This window comes from Monodon monoceros, unplaced genomic scaffold, assembly GCF_005190385.1.
Source record: "Monodon monoceros isolate NGI ecotype Baffin Bay Population unplaced genomic scaffold, NGI_Narwhal_1 Super_Scaffold_6, whole genome shotgun sequence".
NCBI lineage: Eukaryota > Metazoa > Chordata > Mammalia > Artiodactyla > Monodontidae > Monodon > Monodon monoceros.
In genome coordinates this window covers 14,062,975-14,081,045 of record NW_021703783.1, presented here as the reverse complement: position 1 = coordinate 14,081,045, position 18,071 = coordinate 14,062,975, and the positions used below count along the sequence as shown (strand labels likewise).

The 18,071-nt window shown below is 38.0% G+C and overlaps 1 protein-coding gene across 1 annotated transcript in view; it reads right to left on the bottom strand.

The window, feature by feature from the left end:
• Positions 1-18,071, bottom strand: part of PIK3C2G (phosphatidylinositol-4-phosphate 3-kinase catalytic subunit type 2 gamma) — a 394,030-nt gene that overhangs the window by 213,103 nt on the left and 162,856 nt on the right. Inside the window, exons 18-19 of the mRNA XM_029205345.1 lie at positions 16,337-16,430; positions 5,910-6,004 (exon numbers count right to left, since the gene is read on the bottom strand). Coding sequence (XP_029061178.1) covers positions 5,910-6,004; positions 16,337-16,430 — 189 coding nt within the window. The remainder of the gene's footprint in view (positions 1-5,909; positions 6,005-16,336; positions 16,431-18,071) is intronic.

The window sequence follows — 18,071 nt, the reverse complement described above, 5'->3', positions numbered from 1 at the left end:
AGAGAAAAGCTCTCATTAGTTTAGTGAGTTGCTCATTGTAGGGATTTTATCTGGTGTATACTTTTCTGAGAATGACAGGGTGAAAGATGATTATAACAGATCAATATTAAATGACAAGACATATCTTCCCCTTACAAAAAAGTGAAGCAATAATTTATTATTTATTAAACTGTAAAGGTAAAAAGGTGAATTAGTAGCAATACAATGATTCTAGAAGGTAAAGGATAGAGGCTTTAAAACCTCCTGATTTTGTATCATGCGTGCCCTATTATACCGCAGTAACTCCCTAAAGTACAGCTCTTTACTCTCACTTCAGGGAGTGTTCCAGACATCAAAGCAGAGAGAGCATTTACCTCCTTTATATATTCATTTGTATGCCTTTAACAGTATTTAACTCTGACAGAATAGGAGCGCAGTTGAGGCTTTTTTATTTACTTGATGGCCAGACTTGCCTCTCTGCCTTGTGCCTTATATTTGGAACAGGTCATGGGCAAAACTGTAAAATGGACAGAATCTGTTGTCAGCTTACTCCTTCTACTCTGTCCCTGCCACACAGCCTGTGCGCTTTTTCCTGCTGCCTGGATGCTAATGTGTTGTTAGCTTGTGAGCTTCTTTAGGCAAGGACCATTCTAGTCTATCCTTTTGTTTAAAATTAATTTTTATTGGAGTATAGTTGCTTTAAACTGTTGTGTTAGTTTCTGCTGTATAGAAAAGTGAATCAGTTACACATATACATATATCCACTCTTTTTTAGATTCTATTCCCATATCCTTAATAGTTCAACAATGTCTAACATCTCAACATTTGTCACATAAATGAACAAATGATAAACTAATTCATCATAAGCATTATGTTCTGAATATATATACTTTTTACATGAGAAGAGAAATTCTGGGAGGGAACAATGTTAACCTAAAGGAGTGACTTGCTAATGAGAGAATTTCAGACACTGGGGAGACATATTTAGGAAAGGGGGTGAGGGGAACATAGGACTTCAAATCATATGATGCAAAATTTCCACATTATTTTGCTTTATTTAGAGTAGTCCCTGATTTGAGAAATTGCCCCAAAATTCTAGATAAGTTTAGATTGTTGAGAAAATGAATGGGCAGATTTTGCAACATCTCAATTTTATGCATAGTATACTAAAGCTCATGTAGTCCTTTAATACCATGAGCCACCTTGGAAAGTCCTCGTGATCCCAGAGACACCATGGCCTTAATTCACTCCATGGTTCTCCCAACTGGTCCAGCAGACATTGCACCAGCTTGTTTTTCAGGCCTTAATTCCTGACTCAGGTTAGTCCCTGACTTCTGCTCACATTCTCCCTCCAATCCAGTTTTTTTTTTTTTTTTTTTTGCGGTACGCGGGCCTCTCACTGTTGTGGCCTCTCCCGTTGTGGAGCACAGGCTCCGGACGTGCAGGCTCAGTGGCCATGGCTCACGGGCCCAGCTGCTCCGCGGCATGTGGGATCTTCCCGGGCCGGGGCACGAACCCGTGTCCCCTGCATCAGCAGGCGGACTCTCAACCACTGCGCCACCTGGGAAGCCCCCTCCAATCCAGTTTTGACTTCACTAGTGATATGCATTGCCTTGTACCTGACTGGGCCAATGTCCTGACATCGTTCTAGTCGTGCCAAATCTGTTTGGCATCAAGACGCACTGACTGCTCAAACAGCCCTCTTATGTCACAAGTCTGCATGTACCCAGTTGGGCAACTTTGTCCTATTCATTCATTCAGTAAAAATTTATTTAATATTTATCAAGTGCCAAGTACTGCCCTAGGTGCTTGTGCTATATCAGTGAATAAAACAGAAAAAAATTGCTGCACTTAGAGAGTTTGCAAATGTGTGTTTCATCTCAGGTTAACCCCACACTTTGAAGGGAATGCGTTCAGAGTTTTGTAGGATAGGCCTTAAAAAACAATTTATACAGATTTCGATTCAAAATGGTTCTCTTGGAGCTCATTTAATCAAACTAGTATTAGGAGTATGAAAGACTGCAATACTGCTGTCCATTTGTGGACATGTGTTTTTAAAAAACACATTTAAATTATTTTTCTTCAATAAAGAAATGCTTATCTTAGGTAAGCTTCCCTAGAACACACTATGAGACAGGAATTAAGGTGTATGTGATTTACTGAAGGAGTGCTCTTTAGGAAAAAAACCTTTAAGGAAGTAAGAGAAGCACTGTAGGGGAGGGGAAGGAGTTAACCAAGAGGTCATCTAGCTTTGATTCATCCCTGGGGAGGTTCTGGAATGTAAATTGTACCTTAAAGATTTCCCACTTCCCAGGCCAGGTAGCTATGTTAGCAGAGAACAACTCTCCAGAGAAGAGGCAGTTGGCAGTCAATATTCACTGAAACTGCAAGATGGGTCCACCAGCCAGGTAAAGGGGATTTGGCTAGAGCACTAACAGTGCCTTTGAGAATGCACTGAATTCCAAGCATGTGAAAATATTGACAGTCTTAGAGAAATTTCTATGGTTTCGTGATTTTAAAAACATTTTTTTCAGCACCTCTTGAGTTCCAGACATTGGTGTGATTAGTATGCTGATAAGTATGACATGATTGCTCTCATTAGCCACTATATGGACCAGGAGTGGACGCAGACAGGGGAATAGAAGTGATAAGGTTGTGTGACACGACATCTGCTGAGTCATGTAGAGTATACTCTGGGATACAACATGGGAGCAATACTCAATACTCAATCAACCCTGGAGAGTGGCTGGGGAGAGGGTCAAGGAAAGCTTCCTGCATGATGTGACATCAGAGCCAATCTAGTCAGAGCCCTTCATAAAGTCCTTTCCTTGCTGTATATTTCCTGTGGCTGCCATAACAAATTAATACTAACTGATGGCTTAAACAATAGAAATTAATCTCACAGTTCGGGACACCAGAAGCTTGAAATCAAGATAGGTTGTACTCCCTTTCAAGGCTCTAGGGGAAAATCCTTCCTTGCCTCTTCCAGCTTCTGGTGACCCTGGACAATCCTTGGCTCTGGGCTATATTGACTCCACCTCCACATGGCCTTTTCTGTTTGTGTGCATCTTCTCCTCTGTCTCTTATAAGGACACTTGTCATTGGATTTAGGACCCACCCTGATAATAAAGGATGATTTAATCTCAAGATTTTAAATTTAATTACATCTTCAAATACCCTTTTTCCAAATAAGGTCTTAGTTACAGGTTCCTGGAGTTAAGATGTAGGTATATCTTTTGGGGAGCCCCATTCAACCCAATATCTCACTACCAGCTAGTGACAGCTGTTTGTTTCTTATTCAAAACGGAAAGGGGCACTGAGTTTAAGTTTCTAAAATTGTTATATGATGGGGGAGGGGCCTCCTAGTTGTGAACTCCAAATGCTACTGTACCCATTTACAGTCACCTTTTAGGGTGCAAATTGTGATTGAAAGCTTTTAAACCTTCCCAATCCAAAGCTTATTGTTAACTCCCTTTTCATGAAAAATAGGGGATACTCATCCTACATCACCCTTCCAACAGTAACTCCAAGTCAATTTCCCTTTTCAGGAAGGCTACCCACAGTGATGGCAAGTAGTCAAGATGGTTTCTGTGCAAGCCTGTTTATTCATAACTCAGTATCTGATGAGGCAACATTCTGATCAGTGGCAGTGACAGGTGGAAGCAGTGGATGCAGGGAGAGCTATTTAGGAGGTATAGGATTATAGGGCTTGGTAAACAACTGGGCATATTCGTGAGAAATGGGGAAGATCCAGAAAAGCCTCCAAGACCTGAGTGAGCAGGGTAAGCTGCTGCATTCAGTGTTGAACATGCTGAATATGAGGAAGCAGGAGCTCACCCGAGTGGAGAAAAATCATTAAACTGATGTCTGATGGATCTCTATCTTTTTTTAAAATTACAGGGTATTGGCTTTTGTTGTTGTTTTGTTTTTTAAGGAAAGATATATTGAGAATATTTTTAAGTGTATCATGCAGGGTCTGAGCTGCATCTTTAAAGTTTTAACTCAATATTCTACACACAAAAAATCAATATTCTACAAACAAATGTCCCCTAACTATGATGCTATGCACCAGCAGCTATTATTTTTTAACTCCAAGATATATTCTAAATATATGTAATGTTCTTTGATGCTTAGGATATTTTGCCTGATTCTTAATTTTTATTTAAGTTTTAAAAGAATGTGGGTAATTAAATATTTCCCTCCATGTTTTCCTTTTCCTTTTCCATATTTTCACAAATTAAGCATTCAGAAACAAGCAGTCCATTTATAACTTATATTCTTTTCTAGCCCTTCTTACTCATAACTTATACTCTTTTCTAGCCCTTCTAACTTACTCTCTTAAATCAGTGAGAAGAGAAACGGGCTTTGTTATTGGTTTTTCTCTTTTTTATAAGGGTGAGAACCATACTTAGAAAGTCTTTCCTCCTAACTTCTTTGGAAACAGCGACATTATTGTATTTATTGTGAATCTGCAAGTATGACATTGATTGACAACTTTGCACTCATTGTTGTCTTTCAAATTACTCCACTTTTCACAGCCTTTTAGCAGATGAAGAACTTACTAAGGTGGCTCTAGAATTAGTATTATAACAATCAATATATTAGGATAAGTCCTTAATATTTTATTCTATTTTTTAAAAATTATCTTTCTATATGCTTTTTTACTTTATATATTTTATATTATGTTTTGGTTCAAATATTTTAAATCAAGATTGTTAGGTGGTCATGTTATTTTTTAATATGCCTTCATTTGAATAAACATATGTTAAAAAAGTGAAAAGTGAAAAAAGTGAAGTTTTAAGGGAAATAAACATTGAGGTTAATGGAGTTCTAGCTTTATTATGACAGTGAAACACCAACTAGTGTATCCACTTAACTTCCCACCAAAGTAGCTGATCAAAAAATGGTAGGGAATAAGACTCAATTCAGAGCTGGATAAGAGAGTCTATTTAGTGATAGGCCCACTGTTGGCCAATGTATCTGATGCCTAATTATACTGACATACTAGAGGAAAATGCCCTAGCATTTCTATTAGGAATTTGAAATGAAATTCAGCATCAAATCAAATATTAGTGCTTGACAATTCCTTGTATTTCTATTTTATTATGAAATCCTTGAGTCATTTTCATGGGAAGAGTGATGTCAACACGAGTAATGTTTTTTGAAGCAGAAAAACATGATATTCAAAAATGATATTGACTTCCTTTTTTTCTTATTAAAGTTCTCCACTAGCAATTGAAGCAATAAATGATGCTTGTTATACATATGTGAGGACAAAGGATAGATTCAATTTCATCCTTAGGTCACTGACATTTGTAATTGCTAAAATTTTTGTGTGAATTTACAATGTTATAGTAAAAGTAGGGAGAACAGCATCCAAAGAATAGCTTGTTCAGTAGGATCAGGAGCAGGTTATGATGAGGAATTCTGGTATCTCTTAAATAAGTCTGACTTCTCCACTAATAATATTCAAAATGTATGCTTTGGGAAAAGTTTAGTGCTGTAGGAATTTTTAACTCAAAGAGCACATATTGGTCTTTAGACCCCACTGTTTATAACTAATATTGTACAGAAAATTTCTTTTAAAGCATACATTCTTCCAAAACATACACAGTCTTATAACTAGATTTTATATTGAAATATTAAGCAAGTAGACGTGATCACATGTAGACCTTGTGATTTAAAGCTATAGGAAAGGTATCATGCAGATTTAAAATTCTGGTTGGATTTAAAGAGCAGCAACGGTACGAAAGGAAGATTTTGAAGATGATGACAGTTAAATTATACTCATAAATAAAAATAACCTTGACAAAGACTCAAATTTGGCTGAATTTTAAGTGGAAGTTTGTATCAATTACAAGGGAAAGCTGCCCCACAGAGAAAAGTTGACAATAAAAAAAGGTATTCTAACCTATTTTGGTTAATCTTACCAGTGAAGACGATGGGCAATCTGGATGCTTTGCAGTGAGCGGTGTAACAGAAGTTGCACTAGAGGACTTTCAAGGTTCCATTCAAACTTGACAGCCTGAAATAAGAGATACAATTAGTTTCCTTTTTTTTTTTTTTCCCTCAGTAACAAAATTATAGCAAATACAAAGGGACCTAAGAGTCTTGAGAAAGACAGGGAAAACAGCATCAATGTTTTAACAAAATGTTTATTATTTGATAGCTTTATTAGCTGGTGTAAAACTAATAACAGAGCATACACACAACACACAATTGGGGGTGTGTAGTCTGCTTCCTTTCCTTATTTTTGCTTTAGTATCACAGGATAATAAATAGGAGCAGGTTGTTGGTGGAGTTCAACCATGCCTAGGAAGAGAATCTTGGCACAAAAAATAATATCATGAACAGTGTCTTGGATATAAAAATGGCATTATTAAGCAGTAGATGTTTCTCTTCTTTTGGAGATGAAATTAATACACACTCAAAGCCTTAACTGAAATCACCAACTGAGTATTAATCTGAAGGCTTTGAAGCTTTCCTTATAGGTTTCAAAGCTGACTGTTCCCACCATAATTCACCCATCCCCAAATCTCCCATGCCATCATCTGCACTGGGAACAACTTTCTAATGTTTTCTAGTATACCCAACCTGGTGGGAAACACAATCATCAAAAGCAACCTTTGATCTCCTTCGGGACCTAATTCAGACCTCCACCCACACTCTATAGGGACTTCACCATTGGCAGTCAGTAAGTATCTGGGCCCCCATCATCTCAGGAATCTGAATAAGTTGTGAAAATGAAAGTCAGGCTTTCTTCCTATCTTCCTAAAAATGCTTATTCCTGCTTGAGAAGCAAAGCTTCTATGGTTTGTTGCCAAGTAAGCCATTTAAGTCTCTCTCTCTCTCTCTCTCTCTCTCTCACACACACACACACACACACACAAACACACACACACACACACACACACAGAGTTTAAGCCAGGTTTTATATCACAGTATAGACAGCAGAAAAAAGTGGGTACAACGTTCATTTAATGCACACCTGAAGAAACTAACCATCCTCAAGGATGGGGACATTTATGAATTCCCAAAGTGTGAGAATGTCAAAGATGATTTCAGAAAATTTGCATAATCTCTGAATGTTGTCTGAATATATAAAGACCATAATGTGTGTTGTCTTAAACTGCAGTTGCGGGCTTCTTTAATTTACATGCTAATACTGGATTGACTAGACCATGGGTTGTGTTCATGCCCTTATAGTGAACATATCCTATGAGCATATGACCAGGAGAGATGTCTCAGAATTTATTTCCGTGCTTGTCTTTTAGCTTTCTTTTCAGATTTCCCTGTGATTTCTTTCTGAACCCAGTAACTACTTATTGATCTTGAATTGCTGTCCTTGCTTCCAAACTCCCTGCTCACTCTGTCTACTGCTACAGTTTCCACCTGCATCCTGCCTCACCATCTAGGAGGTAGGCAATATTTTTGGTGCATACTGCATTATTTTGAACTCTCTTCTTGAAACCTACCTGCATTGTTATGGCTTGTGGTTTGCAGTACCTCTGGGTCTGTATCTTATTTGATTTCTAGCTATAAGCCATACATTCTGTTTTCATTATGGTCTTAAAGTCCATTCTTATTGCTCTTTAATTTAGCCTGTTTAATTCTAATAAAAGAATGCATTACAAAAATAACATGATTCCAGAAAATAATCAGCAGGGTAGGATTTGATTATGTCTTGGAAAGTATTTTTTTTAAACACCTTTATTGGAGTATAATTGCTTTACAATGGTGTGTTAGTTTTTGCTTTATAACAAAGTGAATCAACTATACATATACATATATACCCATATCTCCTCCCTCATGCATCTCCCTCCCACCCCTCTAGGTCACAAAGCACTGAGTTGATCTCCCTGTGCTATGTGGCTGATTCCCACTAGCTATCTATTTTATATTTGGTAGTATGCATAAGTCCATGCCACCCTCTCACTTCGTCCCAGCTTCCCCTTCCCCTTCCCCTGTCCTCAAGTCCATTCTCTACATCTGCGTCTTTATTGCTGTCCTGTCACTAGGTTCATCAGACCTTTTTTTTTTTTTAGATTCCATATATATGTTTTAGCATATGGTATTTGTTTTTCTCTTTCTGACTTACTTCACTCTGTACAACAGACTCTAGGTCCATCCACCTCACTACAAACAACTTAATTTTGTTTCTTTTTATGGCTGAGAAATATTCCATTGTATATATGTGCCACACCTTCTTTAACTATTCATCTGTCGATTGACACTTAGGTTGCTTCCATGTCGTGGCTACTGTAAACAGAGCTGCAGTGAACACTGTGGTACACAATTCTTTTAGAATTCTGGTTTTCTCAGGGTATATGCCCAGTAGTGGGATTGCTGAGTCGTATGGTAGTTCTATTTTTAGTTTTTTAAGGAACCTCCATACTGTCCTCCATAGTGGCTGTATCAACTTACATTCCCACCAACAGTGAATAGGGTTCTCTTTTCTCCACACCCTCCCAGGCATTTATCATTTGTAGATTTTTTGATGATGGCCATTCTGATTGGTGTGAGGTGATACCTCACTGTAGTTTTGATTTGCATTTCTCTAATGATTAGTGATGCTGAGCATTCTTTCATGTGTTTGTTGGCAATCTGTATGTCTTCTTTGGAGAAATGTCTGTTTGGGTCTTCTGCCCATGTTTGGATTAGGTTGTTTGTTTTTTTGATGTTGAGCTGCATGAGCTGCTTGTAAATTTTGGAGATTAATCCTTTGTCAGTTGCTTCAACGCAAATATTTTTTCCCATTCTGAGGGTTGTCTTTTCGTCTCATTTACGGTTTCCTTTCCTGTGCAAAAGATTTTAAGTTTCATTAGGTCCCATTTATTTATTTTTGTTTTTATTTCCATTTCTCTGATGGGTCAAAAAGGATCTTGCTGTGATTTATGTCATAGAGTGTTCTGCCTATGTTTTCCTCTAAGAGTTTTATTGTGTCTGGACTTACATTTAGGTCTTTAATCCATTTTGAGTTTATTTTTGTGTATGGTGTTAGGGAGTGTTCTAATTTCATTCTTTTACATATAGCTGTCCAGTTTTCCCAGCACCACTTATTGAAGAGGCAATCTTTTCTCCATTGTATATTCTTGCCTCCTTTATCAAAGATAAGGTGACCATATGTGCATGGCTTTATCTCTGGGCTTTCTATCCTGTTCCATTGATCTATATTTCTGTTTCTGTGCCAGTACCATACTGTCTTGATTACTGCAGCTTTTTGTATAGTCTGAAGGCCAGAAGCCTGATTCCTCCAGCTCCGTTTTTCTTTCACAAGATGGCTTTGGCTATGTGGGGTTTTTGGTGTTTCCACACAAATTGTGAAATTCTTTGTTCTAGTTATGTGAAAAATTCCATTGGTAGTTTGATAGGAATTGCATTGAATCTGTAGATTACTTGGGTAGTGGAGTAATTTTCACAATGTTGATTCTTCCAATCCAAAAACATGGTATATCTCTCCATCTTTTTGTATCATCTTTAATATCTGTCATCAGTGTCTTATAGTTTTCTGCATACAGGTCTTCTGTCTCCTTAGGTAGGTTTATTCCTAGGTATTTTATTATTTTTGTTGCAATGGTAAATGGGAGTGATTCCTTAATTTCTCTTTCAGAGTTTTCATCATGAGGGTACAGGAATGCAAGAGATTTCTGTGCATTAATTTTGTTTCCTGCTACTTTACCAAATTCATTGATTAGCTCTAGTAGGTTTCTAGTAGAGTGTTTAGGACTCTCTATGTATAGTATCAAGTCATCTGCAAACAGTGAGAGTTTTACTTCTTTTCCGATTTGGATTCCTTTATTTCTTTTTCTTCTCTGATGGCTGTGGCTAAAATTTCCAAAACTATGTTGAATAATAGTGGTAAGAGTGGACAACCTTGTCTTTTTCCTGATCTTTGTGAAAATGGTTTCAGTTTTTCACTGTTAAGAATGATGTTTGCTGTGGGTTTGTCATATATGGCCTTTATTATGTTGAGGTAAGTTCCCTCTATGTCTACTTTCTGGAGGGTTTTTGTCATAAAGGGGTGTTGAATTTTGTCAAAAGCTTTTTCTTCATCTATTGAAATGATCATATGATCTTTCTCCTTCAATTTGTTAATATGGTGTATCACATTTATTGATTTGCATATATTGAAGAATTCTTGCATTCCTGGGATAAACTCCAATTGATCATGGTGTGTGATGCTTTTAATGTGCTGTTGGATTCTGTTTGCTAGTATTTTGTTGAGGATTTTTGCATCTATGTTCATCAGTGATATTGGCCTGTAGTTTTCTTTCTTTGTGACATCTTTGTCTGGTTTTGGTATCAGGGTGATGGTGGCCTTGCAGAATGAGTTTGGAAGTGTTCCTCCCTCTGCTATATTTTGGAAGAGTTTGAGAAGGATAGGTGTTAGCTCTTCTCTAAATGTTTGATAGAATTCGCTTATGAAGCCATCTGGTCCTGGGCTTTTGTTTGTTGGAAGATTTTTAATCACAGTCTCAATTTCAGTGCTTGTGATTGGTCTATTTATATTTTCTATTTCTTCCTGGTTCATTCTCGGAAGGTTGTGCTTTTCTAAGAATTTGTCCATTATTTCCAGGTTGTCCATTTTATTGGCATATATTTGCTTGTAGTAATCTCTCATGATCCTTTGTATTTCTGCAGTGTCAGTTGTTACTTCTCCTTTTTCATTTCTGATTCTGTTGATTTGAGTCTTCTCCCTTTTTTTCTTGATGAGTCTAATAGTTTTTCAATTTCAATTATCTTCTCAAAGAACCAGCTTTTAGTTTTATTGATCTTCGCTATTGTTTCCTTCATTTCTTTATCATTTCTTTCTGACCGGATCTTTATGATTTCTTTCCTTCTGCTAACTTTGGGGTTTTTTTCTTCTTCTTTCTCCAATTGCTTTAGGTGTAAGGTTAGCTTGTTTATTTGAGATGTTTCTTGTTTCTTGAGGTATGATTGTATTGCTATAAACTTCCCTCTTAGAACTGCTTTTGCTGCATCCCATAGGTTTGGTGTCATCGTGTTTTCATTGTCATTTGTTTCTGGGTATTTTCTGATTTCCTCTTCGGTTTGTTCAATGATCTCTTGGTTATTAAGTAGCATATTGTGTTGGTAATTTTTATAGATTTTTTTTCCTGTAATTGATATCTAGTCTCATAGTGTTGTGGTCAGAAAAGATACTTGATACGATTTCAATTTTCTTAAATTTACCAAGGTTTGATTTGTGACCCAAGATATGATCTATCCTGGAGAATGTTCCATGAGCATTTGAGAAGAAAGTGTATTCTGTTGTTTTGAGATGGAATGTCCTATAAATATCAATTAATTCCATCTTGTTAAATGTATTATTTAAACCTTGTGTTTCCTTTTTTATGTTCATTTTGGATGATCTCTTCATTGGTGAAAATTGGGTGTTAAAGCCCCCTACTAGTATTGTGTTACTGTCGATTTCCCCTTTTATGGCTGTTAGCATTTGACTTAGGTATTGAGGTGCTTCTATGTTGGGTGCATAAATATTTACAGTTGTTATGTCTTCTTCTTGGATTGATCCTTTGATCATTATGTAGAGTCCCTCTTTGTCTCTTGTAATAGTCTTTATTTTAAAGCCTATTTTGTTTGATATGAGAATTGCTACTCCAGCTTTCTTTGGTTTCCATTGGCATGGAATATCTTTTTCCATTCCTCACTTTCAGTCTGTTTGTGTCCCTAGGTCTTCAGTGTGTCTCTTGTAGACAGCATAAATATGGGCCTTGTTTTTGTATCCATTCAGCCAGTCTGTGTCTTTTGGTTGGAGCATTTTATCCATTTACATTTAAGGTAATTATCGATATGTATTTTCCTATTACCATTATCATAATTGTTTTGGGTTTTTTATTGTAGATCTTTTCCTTCTCTTGTGTTTCTTGCCTAGAGAAGTTCCTTTAGCATTTGTTGTAAAGCTGGTGTGGTGGTATGAATTCTCTTAGCTTTTGCTTGTCTGTAAAGGTTTTAATTTCTCTATCAAATCTGAATGAGATCCTTGCTGGGTAGAGTAATCTTGGTTGTAGGTTTTTCCCTTTCATCACTTTAAATATTTCCTGCCACTCCATTCTGGCTTGCAGAGTTTCTCCTGAAAGACCAACTGTTAACCTTATGTGGATTCCCTTGTATGTTGTTTGTTGTTTTTCCCTTGCTGCTTTTGCTTTTAATATTTTTTCTTTGCATTTAATTTTTTTTTTTGCAGTACGTGGGACTCTCACTGTTGTGGCCTCTCCCGTTGCGGAGCATAGGCTCCAAATGCGCAGGTGCAGTGGCCATGGCTCACGGGCCCAGCCACTCCGTGGCATGTGGGGTCTTCCCAGACCGGGGCATGAACCCGTGTCCCCTGCATCAGCAGGCGGACTCTCAACTACTGCACCACCAGGGAAGCCCCTGCATTTAATTTTTGATAGTGTAATTAATATGTGTCTTGGCATGTTTCTCCTTGGATTTATCCTGTATGGGACTCCCTGTGCTCCCTGGACTTGATTAATTATTTCCTTTCCATATTAGGGAAGTTTTGAACTGTAATCTCTTCAAATATTTTCTCAGTCCTTTTCTTTTTCTCTTCTGCTTCTGGGACCCCTATACTTGGAATGTTCATGTGTTTAATGTTGTCCCAGAGGTCTCTGAGACTGTCCTCAATTCTTTTCATTCTTTTTTCTTTATTCTGCTTTGCAGTAGTTATTTCCACTATTTCATCTTCCCGGTCACTTATCTGTTCTTCTGCCTCAGTTATTCTGCTATTGATTCCTTCTAGAGAACTTTTAATTTCATTTATTGTGTTGTTCATCATTGTTTGTTTTTCTTTTTCGTTGTTATAGGTCCTTGTTAAACATTTCTTGTATTTTCTCCATTCTATTTCCAAGATTTTGGATCATCTTTACTACGATTATTCTGAATTCTTTTTCACATAGACTGCATATTTGCTCTTCATTTGTTTGGTCTGGAGGGTTTTTACCTTGCTCCTTCATCTGCTGTGTGTTTCTCTATCTTGTCATTGTGCTTAACTTACTGTGTTTGGGGTCTCCTTTTCAGAGGCTGCAGGTCTGTAGTTCCCCTTGTTTTTGATATCTGCCCCCAGTGGCTAGGGTTGGTTCAGTGGATTGTGTAGGCTTCCTGGTGGAGGGGACTAGTGCCTGTGTTATGGTGGATGAGGCTGGATCTTGTGTTTCTGGTGGGCAGGCTTGCATCTGATGGTGTGTTTTGGGGTGTCTGTGACCTTATTCTGATTTTAGGCAGCCTCTCTGCTAATGGGTGGGGTTGTGTTCCTGTCTTGCTAGTTTTTTGGCATTGGTTTTCTAGCACTGTAGTTTGCTGGTCGTTGAGTGGAGCTGGGTCTTGGCGTTGAGATGGAGATCTCTGGGAGAGCTTTCACGATTTGATATTATGTGGAGCCGTGAGGTCTCTGGTGGACCACTGTACTGAACTCTGCTCTCCCACCTTAGAGGCACATGGCTGACAGCTGGCCGGAGCACCAAGACCCTGTCAGCCAAACGGCTCAGAAGAAAAGGGAGAAAAAAAGAAAGAAAGAAAAATAAAATAAAATAAATTTATTAAAGTACCAAATAAAAATTAATTTTTTAAAATAAAAAATTGTAAAGTAATTAAAAAAAAATAAAGGACAGACAGAACCCTAGGACAAATGGTAAAAGCAAAGCTATACAGACAAAATCACACAAAGTAGCATACACATACACACTCACAAAAAGAGAATAAGGAAAAAAATATATATATTGCTGTTCCCATAGTCCACCACCTCAACTCTGGGATGATTCGATGTCTCTTCAGGTAGTCCAGAGATGCAGTGTACATCAAGTTGATTGTGGTGATTTAATCTGCTGCTCCTGAGGCTTCCGGGAGAGATTTCCCTTTCTCTTCTTTGTTCGCACAGCTCCTGGAGTGCAGCTTTGGATTTAGCCCCGCCTCTGCATGTAGGTCGCCTGAGGGCATCTGTTCTTTGCTCAGACAGGATGGGGTTAAAGGAGCAGCTGATTCAGGGGCTCTGGCTCACTCAGGGGTATGGAATGCGGGGGGAGCCTGCGATGTCAGAGGCCAGTGTGACGTTGCACCAGCCTGAGGCTCCGTGTGTTCTCCAGGGGAAGTTGTCCCTGGATCACGGGACCCTGGCAGTGGCAGCTTGCACAGGATCCTGGGAGGGGAGGTGTGGATAGTGACCTGTGTTTGCACACAGGCTTCTTGGTGGCTGCAGCAGCAGCCTTAGCATTTCATGCCCGTCTCTGGTGTCCGCACAAATAGCTACGGCTCACGCCCGTCTCTGGAGCTCGTTTAGGCGGTGCTCTGAATCCCCTCTCCTCATGCACCCTGAAACAGTGGTCTCTAGCCTGTTCGGCAGTTCCAGACTTTCCCCCAGACTCCCTCCCGGCTAGCTGTGGTGCACTAGCCCCCTTCACACTGTGTTCACGCAGCCAACCCCAGTCCTCTCCCTGGGATCCGACCTCCGAAGCCTGAGCCTCAGCTCCCAGCCCCGCCCGCCCCAGCGGGTGAGCAGACAAGCCTCTCAGGCTGGTGAGTGCTGGTCAGCACCGATCCTCTGGGCGGGAATCTCTCCACTTTGCCTTTCGCACCCCTGTGGCTGCGCTCTCCTCCGTGGCTCTGAAGCTTCCCCCCTGCCACACCCTGTCTCTGCCAGTGAAGGGGCTTCCTAGTGTGTGGAATCTTTTCCTCCTTCACAGCTCCCTTCCATAGGTGCAGGTCCCAACCGTATTCTTTTGTCTCTGTTTTTTCTTTTTTCTTTGGCCCTACCCAATTTCTTGCCTTTTGGGAAGTCTGACGTCTTCTGCCAGCGTTCAGTAGGTGTTCTGTAGGAGTTGTTCCACATGTAGATGTATTTCTGATGTATTTGTGGGGAGGAAGGTGATCTCTACGTCTTACTCTTCCACCATCTTGAAGGTCTCTCATGTCTTGGAAAGTTTTAATGTCAGGGTGGAGCACTGAAGTGTAAGGGCAAGCCCCACAATGAATGTTTTGAAAATTCTTCCCAACTTTCATTTATTTTTCCAGTCACATTTTAGATTTCTTTCCATCTCACATGAGTTTATAATCATCATTTTTAATTAGGAAATAGTTGCAACGCTACTCATCTTTATCTCTGTGTATTTGCTATGTTGGATCCTTTGTGCATCTTGTCTACGAATTTGCATTTACAGGCATATGGCTCTCAGCGACATTCCTGGTGCCAAGTGTTATTGATTCAGATTGGGGTTTTCAAATGGATTTAATCTATATAAACTTTTGTAAAAACTTACTTTTTTGAGTTGGGTTAGATATAGCAGGTTGCCCATATTCATGAGGCATGAGATGAATAGTGTTCCTGCAAGTTGCATTAAACTTCATTTTCACTACACTATCCTGGCAAGCCTAGGGAAGTCACAACTATAAGGAGTGGCAGAAGCAACTCTATGGCATATATATTTCTAAACCAGCTCTCTCTTTAGGAGGCCTTTAGAGAAGTGCATATTCTGTTTGTAAAGTAACATGGTATTCAAGTCTATTCATAGAAGCTCCCCACTTCAGTCTTAGGGTCTCCTGTCTTAAATTCAAAACCTGAGGCACCTGGCATTTAAAATAGCTTGTAACTACAACCTGACATTTCAGATAAGAAAATACCTGTGTTAAAAGCAAGACAAAAGAAAAACATAAAGACCACTATTTTAGGCCTATTCAGCATTCAGTATACAGTTAACTTAGAAAACAAATCATTGCTTATATTTTGGATATTCAATCATATATCAATACATGACCATTTGTGTAATTGTTTATATTTCAACATATTCAGACTAAATCCATCCTTGATCATATTTCTAGATAAATTTATATTATTTTCCAAAATTACTCCAATATTGTGATATTTGATGTCATAAAAGTGTACTATCTGGCAGCAGAATTTGGTTATTAGAAACTACTTTTATAAAATCTACAATTAATATTAGAATATGGGAAAATCAAGAAAAATATTATGAGTGGATGCCTAGTAAATGACTATTTTCTACATAATATTTATTTGGTTAATTTTTTATTGTTTTATATATACAGTTGGATACAAGTGTTTCATCACAAGCATTTCTATTTTTTTCCTGTTCTAATTAATAAGTGAAGTCATTTTCTAAAAATTTTCCCTTTTGGCGTTTATACACCTTTTTTGTAACTGTAACCAATTTTGGCTAGAGAATGTCTGCGGTACCCATATTGACATATGAGCTATAATTTTTTAGCCCCCTGGCTGGCCAAATTGCAATTATCACTTTTATGTAGTCTATTGTTGATTCACTGGGAACTGTTTTGGAGAATTATTGGTTAAAATCCTGGAGTCCCTTGGCAAATTTGCTGTTCTTACCTGAACTAGCTGTGGGAGATATTCCAGTAGTTCATCATTCAAGAGGTTGTCTAACTGTTGAACTGCAACTTTACGAATTTCTTGATCTGGAAAACTAATACAAAGTAAATATATCTATTAAGCTGTTAACAGTATAAAATAATGCATGAGAAATATCAAGAAAACAGAGAATTAATTTCACCTCCAATGCATTAGATAAAATAATAATCTCACAATCAATTAAGTTGTTCATTAGCACCAAATAATCATTCTTTTTTCATAGTCTGTACTCTCCTATGAACTGCAGTAGAAAGTTGTTTTGACTTTCAGATCCCTGCCAGCTTTCCTGCCTATAAAATGTGGACTATAGAATATAAAAGATATTTTCTAAAATATATGAAAATTTTTGCTTATTATTTAGCCATATATTTAAGTAAATTATTACCAGCTGAAGACCTGATGGTATATATGATTAAAAATGGGATATGGTATATTTAAATGAGTTTTGGCCAGATGATAATGAAAACCAGAAATCTGAAGTATCTTACAATAAATAAGCACAAATAACTTAATACAGCTAAATCTTACTAGACTGTTAAGTTCCTGAGGGTAACTATGCCTTACTCATTTTTGGACTGCAGATGCCTGTTGTAAGATTTAGCACCAATCAGACACAATAAAAGTTTGTTACCGAACTAAATTTAGTTAGCATTTGAAACCCTGTAGTCGCTCTTCATATTGGCAGGTTTCTCATCTGTGGGTACATAGGGTTGACTGTACTACACCATTTTAAGTAAGGGACTTAAGCTTCTGCGTTTTGGTATCTGCAGAGGTCCTGGAACTAATCTCCTGAGGATACTGAGGGACGACTGTGCTCCTCCGATGGGCTCCTCTGATTGCCATTCTCTTGCTCCATCAGTAGAAGTAGATTCAATTATCTCTAGCTCCTGGGAAGTGCCTAGATATAACTTTAACACCATACTTAGTATGTAGATTAGTAGATATAACAAGGGTATTGATAAGACCAATTAATTTTAAACAAGTCTTAAAAAATTAGTATGTATAATTTAAAACTTGAAGGAAACTTTTTATAGTAATTCACTTAAAAACAAAGACATGAATGAACAAAATCCCCAAATCCTTTTGTATGGGAACAAACAAAATGCTTTTCAACCAGTCAGGTGAGAGCTCTAAAGACTGGCTCTCAATACTGTGGAGGTCAGAAAACTTTAAAGTCTCCAAGGCCCAGTCTCTTTTCAACATGTCAGGTTACTGAAGGGTGAAATGAATACTATGCAGCTACAGTGTAAAGGAAAAAATGGCATTACTCAGTATCTCCCAACTGTCCTTGATAGCAGTTTGAAATGCACTGCTTAAACAGGTTACATATTTTTTCTTCATTTAAACTGAGCATTTTAATTGCAACAAGAATTTCACTTCCAAGGTTAGTCATCCAAAACCCCTATTTCTGACCTGCAGACACTTTTCCAATAATTTTCTCCCTATGAACATTCAAGCAATAAGACCTAGTGAGAATGTAGTCCAGGCACATCTCAAGAAGTACCGCTAAGGTCAGAAGATCTTAGCATAGCATTAAGCACAGATGGAGAGTAGAAATGGTGTAATAAAAATGCAAAGCTGGAAGAAGGTCAGCTTGTTTTAGCACACTAAGACTTTATTTTCCCCTAATGAAATGTGATTGACTAACTTATTATTCTCAATTATTAAACCATTTGTCTGTGGCTTGTAGATGTCA